At 43.0% G+C, this 15217-nt stretch overlaps 1 protein-coding gene across 2 annotated transcripts in view; it reads right to left on the bottom strand.

The window, feature by feature from the left end:
- Nucleotides 1-704: 704 nt before the first annotated feature.
- The window catches only part of Acer2 (alkaline ceramidase 2), a 41644-nt gene continuing 27131 nt past the window's right edge, over nt 705-15217 (bottom strand). For both annotated transcript variants that reach the window (XM_070007891.1, XM_070007883.1), the window contains 2 exons: nt 9319-9456; nt 705-5872 (listed from right to left, as the gene is read on the bottom strand). In XM_070007891.1, coding sequence (XP_069863992.1) covers nt 5686-5872; nt 9319-9456 — 325 coding nt within the window. In that variant the 3' untranslated portion in view covers nt 705-5685. The remainder of the gene's footprint in view (nt 5873-9318; nt 9457-15217) is intronic.

Here is a 15217-nt window from a genome sequence, read left to right as displayed (position 1 = left end):
TCTGTCTCTGTAAGGAAAGTATCAATGCCTCCATTGTCATTTCTCAGCCTTGCCTCCAGCCACCATTTGTTTTATCTCCAGTTCTAGAGTAAAAATAAATTCTACTAGTTCTACTGATATTGGTTACATTTTTTAAAATAGCATGATGGTCTCTGCATCCAAGAGCAAAAGCATCTGAATGGAATGTTGTAACAAGTATAAAACAACCAGGAACCATTGGTTCAACCTGTAACTTTAACTATTTATTTTGCTGGATTACTCCAGTCCAGCAAAATGCCAGACTTGAGGCATTGATCAAGAGGTAGAATGCCAACTATGAGGAACATTTTAAAGCCCTGAGTTTAAGCCCTAATATTGGCACGCGCACACACACACACACGCGCACACACACACACACACACACACCAATAAATAAAAATAGACTGACATGATGACCTTTTTGTTTGTGAATAACCAGAGATATGGCTTTCCAGATAACCCGGTGTCACCAACCTGGATGGAGACAGAAGTGTTATTTGGAACCAAAAACTAACAGGACAGGGGCTGCCAAAACACTTTAGAGGAGTCAGAGGCCAGTGGAGTCCCAGGTACTTGGGGGGCTGGGGAGGATCACTTGAGCCAGGTATTCAAAGTAGCTGTGCAACATGATAAGACCTCATTTCCCCATCCCCCCCCCCCGAAAAAGACAAGGTCTACTCCAAAAGGAATGAACAAAACTCAATGCTTTATTTTCTTAACTTTTTATTAGGAAAAAAGTTGACAGTATGAAGGTAGATAAAATACATGACAAACCCATATCCAGATACCATCGTTTCTGGAGGGAGTGCTGGGATTGAACTCAGAGCCTTGAACTCCCATCCTTCTTTGTTGGCCTCTCATTCTTTCTGTCATAGGAAACTAAGAAAAAGTAAACAGGTGTAGATTCTCCTGCTAATGTCATTTACTGTTTTAGAAAGTCAAAAGATCTTCCAGTAGTTGGATGAAACCCACCACAAAGGAACTAGTAACCTGTAGTTGCAATTTTATATCCAACTGACATAATGAAAGAACTTCTAGTAAATATGTTTCAGCACTTTGTACTAGGACTATATTAGATGCATTAACTTCACAGTTCTCAGAAGAAATCAAAGATGAGCAACACTAATTTAAAGCATGTTTAGCAATGTTAACAAATTAACTTAGGTAAATACGCTTCATTCTACAGTCAATTAAAATGTATTTTCTCCGCAGATACTTCAGAAATCATTTTGGAAATAGTCACAAACATATATACATATTTATTCACAAGAAATGCTACTTATATCTTTAATCTTAACCAGTTATCAGAGTTCAGAAAGAGCATAAAGTGCAAAAGCTCCATTTCAGAGTCTCACTCCCAAAGTCATGGAGATTAAAATTCTACTTCAACCAGGGGGCACTGTCCCCTTATACAGCACACCTTAGAGAAGGTACAAGACAGAATCTAAAAATACTGTATTCTTTGATTACAAACAGCTGTTATAAAAAATCTTTAAATCTGGTTTGACATGTCAGGAAAAACAAATCAATGAGTCCTCTAAAAGATAGCTATGTTTTTCGTCTAAAGGAGAATGGTATCTATAAAATCCATTATTAAGAATCCCAGTCTGGCCAGGCACCAGTAGCTCACACAAGTAATTCTAACTACTCAGGAGGCTGGGATCTGAGGATAATGGTTCAAAGCCAGCTCGGGCAGGAAAGCCTCCATGACACTCTTATCTCCAATTAACCACTTCAAAACTGGAAGTGGAGCTGTGATTCTAAAGTGGTAAAGCACTAGCCTTGAGCAAAAATGCTCAGAGACAGCACCCAGGCCTCAAGTTCAAGCCCTGCCACTGACAACAAAACAAACAAATAAACAAAAAAGAATCCCAGTCTGGCCCAAGATGTTTCTTTGACTAGCTGGAATCACAGCACCCCGGTGAAGCAGTGTCTAAGAGGATTTCAAGTGTAGCTGGATGGAGAGAAGGAGGTAGGAAAGGGTCCTGATCTCCCCTGCAGAGATGGTAGATGGTTCCACATCAGCTCCAAGGGACAAAGTGAGGGGAAGGCTCAAATCCCAGTCCCCCAGCCTCCATTGCCCTGGCTCAGGGAAGCATAAAGGAACTGGTGAGAGAAGTTTTACACGCCTGAGATACCCAATAAACGGAATTGGTGGCAGTGTTTTTACAAAGCCTGTGTCTGATGTCCACTGAGCTTTGTCTTCAACAGGACATCTTTGATCTATGATTAATGTTTTAGGCACTCATGATTGGTCAGGCATGGAGTTCCCCCAACATGTAGCTCGTTACCAAGTGAATTCAGACATTTTATCCCCACACACCTTCCATGTGTGCACTGAAGTGATTGCTTTATAATAATGTAATAACAAAGAGAAGAAAGATTTCCTTTTCTAATAACCAACAAACACTGTAAAATGAAAACATTACAGTGGGAAATGATCACTTGCTATCATTAGTGGGTTTCCATATCTTCAGCCTAGTTCCTGCAGGATATAGATCTCAGGCAGATTCTAGCCACAGTGAAATCAGACAACCATAATCAAGACATTAGGAAATGTCAATACATTAGGAGAGATAGAGATTCATAATCTTATATGAACTACTGAGATGAGCTTAATCTTTAAAAAAATCCAAACCCATTAAAACGTATGAAGTAACACATTTACTATTTACTATGTCTCATCATTCTAAGTGCAGAAAGAATGTCATAAAGAAGGATTCCACTTATCATGTCTTAGGATCCATTCATGTCAGGCTTAATTAAAAAGGAAGATCATAGCTGGGCACTGGTGGCTCACAATTGTAATCCTAGCAACTCAGGAGGCTGAGATCAGAGGATCATGGTTCAAAGTCAACCCTGGCAGGAGAGTCTATGAGACTCTTATCTCCAATAAATTACCCAAAATACCAGAAGTGGTGGCTTAAGTGGTAGAGCAATAGCTTTGAGTAAAAGAAGCTCGGGGCCAGCATACAAGCCCTGAATTCAAGCCCCAGGACTGGAAAAAACAAAAAACAAACGGAAGATCAGTTGTAAGTCTAGAATCTAGCCATCAGTAGTTAAATATACAGCAAACTCTCGTTATCTCACTCCTGCTTTTCACACACACACACCACTGTTGCACATATTCCACTCAAGCTGCGAGATGTACTCTCAACACTAGAAGACATCTATTTACAACTACTTTAGAAAAAATGTTTTATGAGAAAGGAAGGCACCCAAATATCAAGGTATTAACAATGAATATTCTTAGGCAATAGAAACGTGTGTTGCTTTTTCTTCTTCTACATTTTTTTGTAAATTCTGAGCTTTCTCTAAAGAGCATGTAGTGCTTTAATATAAATATGGATCATATTCTCACCCAATTTAAAATAAGGTAAGTTGTATGTCTGAGTTACCACCCTGTGTGGGCAAGCTGTAATGACTTCTATTCAAAACTAGTCCTTCTCAAATATGATCCATTTCTTGTTTTCTCAGCTCTTATCACTTTGGAAACAATCTCTAGAAGGGCATACAGCTGTTCATATAAAATCATTCCTTATGATTCCTCAGTCATTTGTCTTACAAAAGAGAGCTGGAAATTACCCACAAGGCAGGGCACCTTTTTCCTTTCTTCTAGGTCATTCAAATATACCCATCAGTTGCATTTTACCCCTAATTTCAGTGATGGCTCCAGGATTTTTTTTTTAGCAGCTCTGCCAGGGAATAAGCCCTTTTCCTGATAAAGAGCAATGATCCTTCCTTGACTGTTCCCTGTCATAAGGGAAACGGGACACACACACACACACACACACACACACACACACACACACACACAAACACACACACACACACACACACACACACACACATTTCCTACATTCTACTCCTTACTTCTCCTTATTCCTATTAAGACATCTAGCCTCCAAATATGCCAATACCACTACTTAAAAACATTTTTACATTGCCAAAGAAATGAGACTAGAATCTATTCCTGGTAAGGTCAACCACAAATGAGGATGTCTGATATTTCCCTTTAAAACTGTTTAGACAAGAAAGCCAAAGGAGTTACAGCAGTTCTATCCACGAACCACTAGATGTCAGAGAAGTACAATTTCCTCCAAATATTCAACTCAAAACCATTTTTAAATATATCCTAAGCTATTACAAAGCAACATGTATATTCCCCTTTGCTGTCAGTGTTCTCTACCTTGCAAAACATCAATACATTCATGTTCACTGTCACTTCCTAACATGTTAAGGAAATCCTATACATTTTATCTTCCATTATATACCTAATAAAATACCACTTAGTTCATACATCACTCTTCTATAAATGAGGTTTGCTGCTAAACTTTGGATCCTGTACAAATTCTAATCAGAGAAACAGTTCTTGCAACACCTACCCACAAGGGATGGCCATGTCTGTGCCCTCTCCTCACACTACAGTGCTACACAGCCGGAGATGCCTGAGTTATAGTGAGTATCCCTGAGGGCCCGAGGTCCCACCCTAGACCCGATGACTATGCCAGAGCCTACCATGCAGCTGAGTGAAGAGACTCCCTATAGCCAGCATCAGGCTAGATGAGAAAACCCCAGGTCACAGACTGGCCCTGCTGTATCCATGAGCACAACCAGCCAGCCAGTGTATTGTGACCACCAGCATCTGAGAAAAGCAAGCAAGTCAGATGCTCTAGAAAACGACCAGAAGCACCTGGCATTGTGGGAATGTGGAGAGAATTCCCACAGGAAAGATGGAAAAATAAGAAGTGAGGTTCTTGGAGGTAATTTGCAGAATGGTGTGGCATACTGGCAGCCTCAAGAGAGGAAAAATTCAAAATAAAATAAAACTGCCTATATGCTCCGAAGTTTAAACCAGCGCCCCCTACCGTAACTGAAAAGAGCTCTATTGTAATCTTACCTAGGGGGTCACGAGGTGAGGAGGGAGGAGGGGGTGGCATAGAGCATCTTCGCACCATAGCTAGTCTGTGGATTTGAGGCTACTGAGCTGGCTGGAGAGTAGGGTAGAAAGGATGTCAGCATTGAGAAGTTGTGCCCATCTTCAAGAACGGCTTAAAGTGGAGTGTGATTTTGGTGTAGAAGGTTTTGCTCATTAGCCTCTCTCTCCATCTCTCAGCAGAGGTAGGTAGTAGTAAAAAGGATTCACAAATGTACAGAAAACCTGACTAATGGCAAGGGCAAGTGAAAACAGGCTCCTGAGCCACAGTCCTGTGGGGGTTTGGTTTGGTTTGGTTTAAAGAGTATTTCCCCAAGTGGAAGTCTCTGGCACCTTCCAGCCGTGACAGGCGGGGGTAGAGGGGGTCCTTATCTATCAGGGTAGCATCCACTTCAAAAGAGCGTGGGAATGGTGTCTGGGGTGGGCCAACCTTCTCCAGGAAGAGGCCAATAGGCTGCTCAGGAGCCCTAAGAGACTATTCTGCCCCAGCCCAGCAAGCTGATGCACCTGCAAGTGATGCTGGGAAAGGTACATCTCATCTCCCCAACCATCTACTTTCACACACTTCTCCAGGCAAAGTGGAATCCTGGCAGTCCGCAGAAACTAGTTAGAGCCCAAAGGAACATAACTTTTAGAAAGACACACCCAACACCTTTGGCTGTCTTTGCTAGCAAATGAAGCCCAGTGCATGAAGGAAAGGAAGCAGAGAGGCCAGCCACTCTGCCTTGCCGTCACGTGATCTTGACTGGCGACTTCTTGTGGGCGCACAGGAGAGACACATAGGGAACACCGATGAAGGCCCATTTCTCACTGGGCCAGAACTTGATCACTGGGCCTTGCTCAGGGATCTCTGAGGCAGCATCGAAGTAGGCAAAGCACACACAGCCCAGGTAGGCGGCGAGGCAGATGAGGATGTGCCTGCAAAAGAGATGGCGGTGAGGTCAGACGCAGGCAATGACTGCCGGAGGCCTGCCTGCTCCCTCCCTCCCTCTAGCACACCCTTCCCCAGGGAATTAGGAACCAGAACCCTCACAATTAGCAAGGGATGAAGTGTCAGAGCAGGAGGGTTCGTAGATCTTGAGCAATCTGAGCCCCATCTTAGAATATTCAAAAGATATTCCAAGAGGATAACTAGAGCAAACTTTAGATCCTGCCTTCTCACCTAAACAACTGGGTATAGATAAAGGAGACCCTGCATCCAGATTAAGCTGACATTCACTACCGAGCATTCAGAGTTTCCTTTCCTTTACATTTACTTTTACTGTCCCCATAAAAAAGTTTTAGTATTATCTTAGCAAGCAAAGGACCGTGTGGCATGTAAGCTTTTTTTTTTTTTTTTTTTTTGGTTCCAGTCGTAGGGCCTGAACTCTGGGCCTGGGCGCTGTCCCTCAGCTCTTCAGCTCAAGGCCAGCGCTCTACCACTTGAGCCACATTGCCACTTCCCGCTTTTTTTCTTCTGCTTATGTGGTGCTGAGGAATCGAACCCAGGGCCTCATGCATGCAAGGCAAGCACTCTACCACTGAGCCACCTTCCCAGCCCTGTAAGCTTTCTTTATTCCCTATCCTGATATTAAATTTAATTTGAGATGAACTTAATTCATGATTTAATTTATGTTTTTGTAATCTACTCCCCCAAAATAATTTTTTATAAACTTTGGGAGGAGAGGCCTTTTTTAGAACAACACAAAGTCAGTCCAGATGATTTGTAATCCTAGCTAGTCAGGAAGTTGAGATCTGATGACCAAAGTTCAAAGTCAGCCCAGGTAGGAAAGTCCAAGAGGCTCCACCTTCATTTAACCAGCAAAAAGCCAGGGTAGAGGCCTGGTTCAAATGGTGGAGTGCTAGCCATGAAGTGAAAAGGCTGGGTGAGGGCATGAGGCTCTGAGTTCAAGCCTTGGTACTGACACATGTGCATACATACACATACATACACACACACACACACACACACATACACACACACCTGACAGATATGATAACACAAAAGGTCAAAACCAGTATAGCACAAAAAATATTAACACAATAAAAAAAGGAGAACTGGGGGTGAATATTGGCATGATGATAAACAGTTAAAGTTGTTCATACAGCCAGTTGCTGATGGCTTATGCCTATAATCCTAGCTGATATCTGAGGCTCTGGATTGGAAGCTAACTGCACAGGAAAGCTCATGAGCTTTTATCTCCAATTAACCATTAAAAAGCTGGAAGTGGCTCACATGGGAGAGCACTATCCTTGAGCAAAAAAAACTAAACGAGGCATCCAGACCCTGAGTTCAAGCCACACACACACACATACACACACACACATGCACATGTACACACACACGTGCACATGCACACACACACACACACACACACACACACACACACACACACACACACACGCAAAGCTCTTCATTACAAAGAACACTAGAAAAGTTCACCATTCCATACACTGTCTGGGAGGTATTTTTCGAACAATCAGGATGGGGTGACGAGTGGGTGGCATGGTAGAGACAAGACATGATCTCCTGTTGATAATTATATAGCAGAAGCCGGTGTTGCCTACTTGGGGGCTTAATGTATTATTCTGCATGCTCTGGGAAATGCTACAAATTTGCATAATAAATGTCACACAGTTATGGAGGCTATAATGACTGTCTGCTATGTGAAAGGCACGAGGTGCTGGTATAACTTTATAAAAATAGAAACACAATAGAGAAGATGAAGAAAATTAGAAGGCACATTTCCAAAAAGGAAATACACATAGCCAATTTCCAATTGAAAAGATGCCAAACAATGCTATTTTTAAGATATGAAAGTAAACATATTTTGTATTCAGTTAGCAAAGGTTTAAAAGAACCAATAAAGCACCATAAGTGAGTGAAAGGCATTCTCTTGCAGACTTTTGTAAAAAGTGAAGTTAAACCTAAGAGATTTCAGGCAATGGCTCTTAAAACTGAAAACCCCAACTTGTGATGTTTTGTCTTGTCTTGTCTTTTGTATACTGATCTGGAAGTCCCTGAACTCGTATAAATATATACATGTTGCATTGTATATACAAGTTCAGGTTCATTTGTGCAATGAAATTAAAGCCAAGCCAGGCACTGGTGGCTCATTCCTATGATACTAGCTACTCAGGAGGCTGGTATCTAAAGATCGAGGTTCAAAACCAGCCTGGGCAAGAAAGTCCAGGAGACTCTACTTTCCAATTAAGCACCAAAAAAGCCAGAGGTGGATCTATGGCTCAAATGGTAGAGTGCTAGCTTTGATGGAAAAAAAAAAAGCTCAAGGACAGTGTCCAAGCCCAGAGTTCAAGCCCCAGGATTGGCACCAAAAATATTACAATAATAATTAAAGCTAAGTTTCTAAGTGAGACTCTCGGATGGTGTGTGTTTGTGTGTGTGTGTGTGTGTGTGTGTGTGTGTGAGAGAGAGAGAGAGAGAGAGAGAGAGAGAGAGAGAGAGAGAGAGAGAGAGATCTCAAGTCTGAACTCAGGGTCTTGCACTTTGTAGGTATGAACTCTATCACTTGAACCATTCACAGCTCTTAAGCGGGGTATCTTAAAGCCACCTCAGGATAAAAGTTAAGAATCTGGTTTGAACAAAGCTTCCAGCTCTTCAGTACTAAATGGCCTTGGATATCTTCAATCTACCAGGGCTCCTTGTCCTCCTTTTGAAATCAGCAGCCTGGGAGGACAGAGAAGGAACATTACCCTGGGTTTTGAAGCTGAAGCAGATCTAGGAAGAAAACTACTCCCCTTTCCTCCTCGGCTTTCTGGGTGGAGCTTCTGCATGAAGTTTGGTAACCTACTTTTTTTTTTCTTTAAACTTATAATGAATCTTCAGTTTCCCAAAATACAGAGGCTCCTATTCCTTATTACTGAACTCCAAGGCTGTTTTTATATAAACAGATGAATGATCATGAACAATTCATTTTAGTTCTCTGTTCTACCTGTAAAAAGAACAGATAAGACTGCCCCCCCATGACTTGTGAGGCCTGCACCTTCACTAGGCCACTCAGAATCCTGAGAACCACCCCTGTCCCCATGTAGCCAGAGCTACAGGGAGAGCATGACAGATTCCGTTTTCACTCTCCTTTGTGCTTTAATTATGGAGCTAGGAGGTGAGAGACTACAGCCCTGCAGCCTAACAATTTGGTCTTTTTGTTCTGGCTAAACCTGCAGCCTGGCATCCATTCTCCTTTCTACAATACTTTCTGTTGCTTCTGAAATGTCAGACAAGAGATGTAAGGGGAGAGGCAGGCTTGGGATCTGTGCCTGGCCATTGTCCCCTAAGTCCACCTGTGTGCCTCATAAAGCACACCGTGCTCAGCAGCAAGTCTGATATCTGCCTTGCAGCCCACTCCCCCTGTGTAGGGCCTTACCACACGCAGTGCAGGTAGGGAAAGTGGAAGGACGATAACAGTTCACAGAAGGCTCGGTCACTGATCCAGCAGCACAAAGCAAGCATCCACCAGAGGCCTGAGAAGAGGCCCAGCTTAAACACCCGGACGTTGTCACACCTGTGTGGGTTAGGCAGAGCGACTCATCGTCAGTCTGGGTTCCTACATACCTTACTGGCCACCTCATCCGTGTCCTCTGATGCCTCTCATCTGCCTTGGCCCTGGAGCTCCTTCCCAACATACAGTCAGGCACAGGCTCAAGGCTGTAAACATCACATCGCACACAAGGTTCACAGGGCCCTACTTCCCACTCCAGACTTACAAAACACTCTGTGTGTGTGTGTGTGTGTGTGTGTGTGTGTGTGTGTGTGTGTGTGTGTGTGTGTGTGTGTGTGTGTGTGTGTGTGTGTGTGTGTGTGTGTGTGTGTGTGTGTGTGTGTGTGTGTGTGTGCGCGCGCATGAAAATATTGGGGCTTGAACAAATGGCCTCTCCATCTTACTTGGCATTTTTTCTCAAGACTAGCATTCTACCACTATAGCTCTACTTCTGGCTTTTTGCTGGTTAATTAGAGATAAGAGTCTTATGGACTTTTCTGCGTAGGCTGGCTTTGAACCTTACTCCTCAGATCTCAGCCTGAGTATCTAAGATTACAAGCATGAGCCACTGGCACCTTGCTTGCAAACAACTTTCTTGACTTGCACCCTGATGTGTCTAGTATCAATCTAAATTCCCCATGTCCCTAGAAAACTCTCCTTACCTCAAAACTATTGTTATATTCAGTCTGTAAGCCCTGCCTTAGAATGAATCCCTCTACCCACCTGGGTCCAAGCCACCATCATCTCCTTGGTAGCCTGCTCCTCCCATGGCCCCTATGAGCAATTCTCAGTATTCTGCCCCAGGGCCTCCAGCAGCTTCCCCTTTAACCAGAGGACAAATCACAGAACTCACTGAGTCATAGGAACTCATGGACTTCCATCCCCTCCTCTTCACCTCCTCTCCTCTTGCCCCTGGCATCTTTGCCTAACCCACAGTGAGCTCTGAACTGCCCCTCAAACATCCCAGGCCTTAGCCTGAATAGCACTTGCATGGTCTTATCTTGGTTGTCTCTCTGCCTGGAGTGCTGTTCCCCCAGAGGGACTTAAGCCTCTCAGTACCTCTTTTTCCCCACCACTGGTTTTATCAGTCATCTCCTTCCCATGTGACTTTCCCTCTAGTCACCTTCCCTCCTTCTATTTTCCCTGTAGCAATTTCAACCGTTCCCATCTGCTCCATTGTACCAGCTCTGTGCAGTCAGCATCCCCCACTGACACGAGTACAGCTTGCTGCCATGTTCCCAGCACCTGGAACAGCACCAGACACTGGCAAGACTCAACACTTGGAGAATGAAGGCATGAGTGCCTTACACAATGGGACAAAATGTTCTGAAACAGATCCTCAAGGAAAATGTCAATGGCTGTTTTCTTTCTTTGCTAATAGGAAGGAATGGAGAGGAATGTCCAGAGATAACTGGTGGCTGAAGGCCCTTCTACACCCTTCTCTTTACCCCAGAGGCTCACTCCTGAGTCAGTCAAGGTCCCTTAGGGGCCGAGAGTCCAAGGCAACATCTGCAACTAAGAAAAAGCTTAATTCCTATTTGCTGAACACATGGGCAGATGTCAAAAGCGTAACCTGCTAATATCTTTCCCAGTTGCCAGATAGAGTTGTTAAGTAAAAGTGCAATAAAAGTAGGATGGGACAGCAGGTTCAGAAAGACCTGCTTTTAAAAACATACCAAAATACCCTCTTGACAGAAGGCTAGTGGATCCTTTGAAAATTGTTTGGAAAGAACACAGGCCCATAACATGAAGAAACTCTTGTTAGTCAATCTCTGTCATTGTGACAAAACAACTTAAATCTGGATGACAATAATTCTTACAGATAATCTCAGTTGCTTGACAGAAAGAGATTGATAGGATCACAGTTCAAGGCCAGCCCAAGCTTATATATGAGACCTTGTCCCAATTAATAGCAAGGAATAGTGGCATGCACCTGTAATCCCAAATACAACAGGAAGCCTAAAATAAGGGGACCTCAGTTCAGGCCCAGGAAGTCTCACAGGAAATGAGACCTTATCCCAAAAATAACTAATGTAAGCCAGTCACTGGTGGCTCCTAAGAGATGAACAATTCCCATTACCCCCTTTTCTTAATCATACTGTACCTGGAATAACTAAGCTTCCAAAGGCTGTTCTCACTCCCAAAGAGGTCTTCCCCTGGTCCTAGCTCTTCTTAAGGCCTCCCACTTCAATACTTCCTAAGTAGCCTTTATTAGACATACCAGCACCCTCTAATGGCAATCTCTCCGTTACATTCCTGCATAGTGCCCTGCCATTTTCCTTCATAACACTTATTACAAGTTAAAATTATGTATTTATTTAACTATTTTTAATATTGAGAAGAGCAATGACAGCAGGAACTATACATGTTTCATTCATCAGTGTATACCCACTGCCTAGCAACAGTGCCTACTAACATGCTAAATAAATGCATGCTGAATGAATAGATCAAGTTATATAGCACAGGACGACTGCAAATAGACTCTGGTGATTTTTTTGAATTTCAGTTAAAAATGTATGCGTGGGGTCACCTATTTGTAATCCTAGAACTTGGGAGGCTGAGGCAGGAAGATCATGGCTCAAAGAAAAGAAAAATTAGTTCAAGCCCCACAACCGACCAAAAAAAAAAAAAGAACCTATGAATTAAGAATGAAATGCTCTAGGGTACTTGTGGGATAACCAGGTCCTGACTTCAGCTTTTATATTAGGAATCCCTATCCCCACCTACACACAGACACACGAGACCTGGGTTGTCTACCTCATTAACTTGTCAGTTTCTGCTGCTGCACTAGCCATTCTGTCGGCTTTTCCTAACTTGACTCTTAAATCTGACTCTTCTCTAACCAGCAACCCCTGGATGGTCGGGCATTTCAGGTTTTTAACAGGACACTCCTAGAACTTTTCTTTTTGGTACCAGTACTGGGGCTTAAATGCAGGGTCTGGGTGCTACGCCTTAAATTTTTTGGCTCAAGGCTAGTACTCTGCCACTTGAACCACAGCTCCCCTTCTGACTTTTTGCTGACACTCTTGCCCAGCTAGCTGGCTTTGAAATGGGATCCTCAGATCTCATCCTCCTGAGTAGCTAGGATTACAGGCACAAGCCACTGGCAACTGACTTGCAATTTCTTTTAAGCACAAGCAGTTAGATAACAATAATTATTGGCCCGGAGTGCTGTGTCCCTAGAATTCCTAATAAAAAAAAAAAAAAGAATGAAATGCTCAAATTCTCAGAGTCCATGGTAGACACTGAAGAAGACAAAACAGACCTGTTGCCTTTCAATTTAAAAAAGATAAAATGAAGGGAATAAGAACACTAATGAATAATTAGACAATCAGTATGGTACAGGAAGTTCCATGAACTTCTTTCTTCAACTTTCTTCTTCCTCCTCCTCTTGTTCTTGTTGTTGTTGTTGTTGTTGTTCTCCTTCTTCTGCTTGCTGCTGCTGCTGCTGCTGCTTTCTCCTCCTCCTCTATCTTCTCCTCCTCCTCTATCTTCTCCTCCTCCTCTTCCTCCTCTTTCTGTTCCTCCTCTACTTCCTCCTCTTCTTTCTTCCTTCTTCTTCATTTTGCCAGTCCTTGGGCTTGAACTCAGGGCCTGGGCCCTGCCCCTGAACTTCTTTTTGCTCAAGGCTAACATTCTACCACTCAAGCCACAGCACTACTTCTGGGTTTTTTTCTGTTTATGTGGTACTGAGGAATGGAACCCTCTAGCACTAAGCCACATTCCCAGCCTCCATGAACTTCTGATGCAATGAAATCTACAAGTTTGGCTTGAAGAACTCAAGGGAACAGAGAGCAATGTGCATGGAGGTGTCCAAAACACAGGAAGTCCGATGCATAGTTCTGAGAGCCAGGACAGAGCAGGGCTGGCACCAGAGGCAGAAGGAAGCCAATACACTGGATGAGAGAGGGCACTTCCAATGGGGATGTATTTGGGGCTCTGTTAAGCTTTAGCCTGATTTTTACTGTTTCTTAAACTATCAATATAAGGTTAGGTGTTTGGGGTTTTTTTTTAATGTGGAACAAAAATAATATATATACTAGGATCCTATTTTAAGATAGAAATATCTGACAAGAATGTCCACTATGTCTTCTTTTATCATTAACTTGAGGTTTTTCTTTTAAAAAACTGCTCTTATTACCAGAAAAAAGTACATTTTAAAATAATTTTAAATACAGCTGAGTTTCTCAGCAGTATCATTCAATACCACGAATTTCAGTACATGTAAGGTCATAACCCAAATCAGAATAAACTTTCATGTCTTCAGGATGTAATAGAAGGTCCAGGGAAGACCATGAAACTATGAAAATACCAGACACAAGCTTTTGGAAATAAGGCTGAGGAGAAGCTCACTGGTAGAGTGCTTGCCTTGCATGCATGAGGCCCTGGGTTCAATTCCTCAGCACCACATAAACAGAAAAAAAGCCAGAAGTGGCGCTGTGGCTCAAGTGGTAGAGTGCTAGCCTTAAGAGAGCTGAGGGACAGCGCCTAGGCCCAGAGTTCAGGCCCCATGACCGACCAAACAATAAATAAATAAATAGTCCCCCCCCCCCCCCCCCGCTCTACCCCTTAACAAAGAAAGAGCTGTGCAATGAAAACAGTTGGCTTAGACACTGCAGACCATACTAGGACAAATGAAGGAGATGTGAGAAGGAAACGAAAAGGATACAAAGGGTACCCTCTTGTCTAGTAATGCTGGGACTTGCCTGGGGTGGTAACAGTGAACAGGGAGACCTGGGCTCTGCCCATGCCCATGCCCATGTAGAAATCCACACCAGTAGAGGTTGAACAAAACAACAACACAGATGTACACCAATGACTCATGCCTGAAATCCTTGTTATTCAGGAGATTGAGATCTTAAGATTGTGGTTTGAAGCCTGCCTGGGCAGGAAAAAACATGAGATTCTTATCTCCAACTAACCATCCAAATCGAGTAGAGTTGTTACTCAAGTGGTAGAGCACCATCCTTGAGCAAAAAAGGCTAAAGACAGCATCCAGACCCTGTGTACCAGTATCAGCACCCATTTCAACACACACACACACACACACACACACACACACACAATAATAACACAAATACTTTTCTAATTATGGTTGGAATGAGTGCCATGGGTTTGGGGTGATTGGAAACAATGTAAACAGTTCAGCCTCAACCTGAAGGATGAGTAGCTGTAAGCCAAGGAGAGTCAGAAAGAAGGAAGTATGAACAGAGACTGAGACTGGAGGGTCTGGTTCGTGTAAAGAGGCAGAACAGTTTGGGCAGATGTAAGGGAAGCTTCATGTGGGGTGGTTACAGGCCTGTCAAGGACTGTATTTTTTTTAATTGCAATATCTTACAGGAAAATGAATGACCAAATGGGATGTTCAGGGAAGAAAGCCAGGATTCTGGCTCAAATAACTGGGTAAATGATGGGAAACTGAAGGGCTATTATGAAAAGAAGCAGAAATGGAAAAGACAGATAAGGAATCTGGTTGGGACAAGCTGAAACCTACATTCCATGACCCATGGAATTAGGGAGGTCAGGCTGATAGCTAGCTAGACATTAGCAAAGTTAGAAGGGAGGACTGGGTTAGATATATAAATGTGGAAGTCATCTGCATATGAAGAGGAATTAAGCCATGGAAATCCGTGCGTGAGCTACTTCAAGGGGACGCATAGAAAAATAAGTGTGTCTTAGTCTGTTCATATCCCTACAGTAAACACCTTATAAAGTTCTTTCTTTGTTTAAATTTTCAATTTAATTGTAAAGGTGATAATATAGAGGGGTAACAGTTACATGATTC

The sequence above is a fragment of the Dipodomys merriami genome, unplaced genomic scaffold, assembly GCF_024711535.1.
Source record: "Dipodomys merriami isolate MVZ:Mamm:240054 unplaced genomic scaffold, mDipMer1.0.p SCAF_11, whole genome shotgun sequence".
NCBI classification, from domain to species: Eukaryota; Metazoa; Chordata; class Mammalia; order Rodentia; family Heteromyidae; genus Dipodomys; species Dipodomys merriami.
The sequence above is the reverse complement of the archived record's forward strand: the minus strand, read 5'-3'. Positions and strand labels throughout refer to the sequence as shown.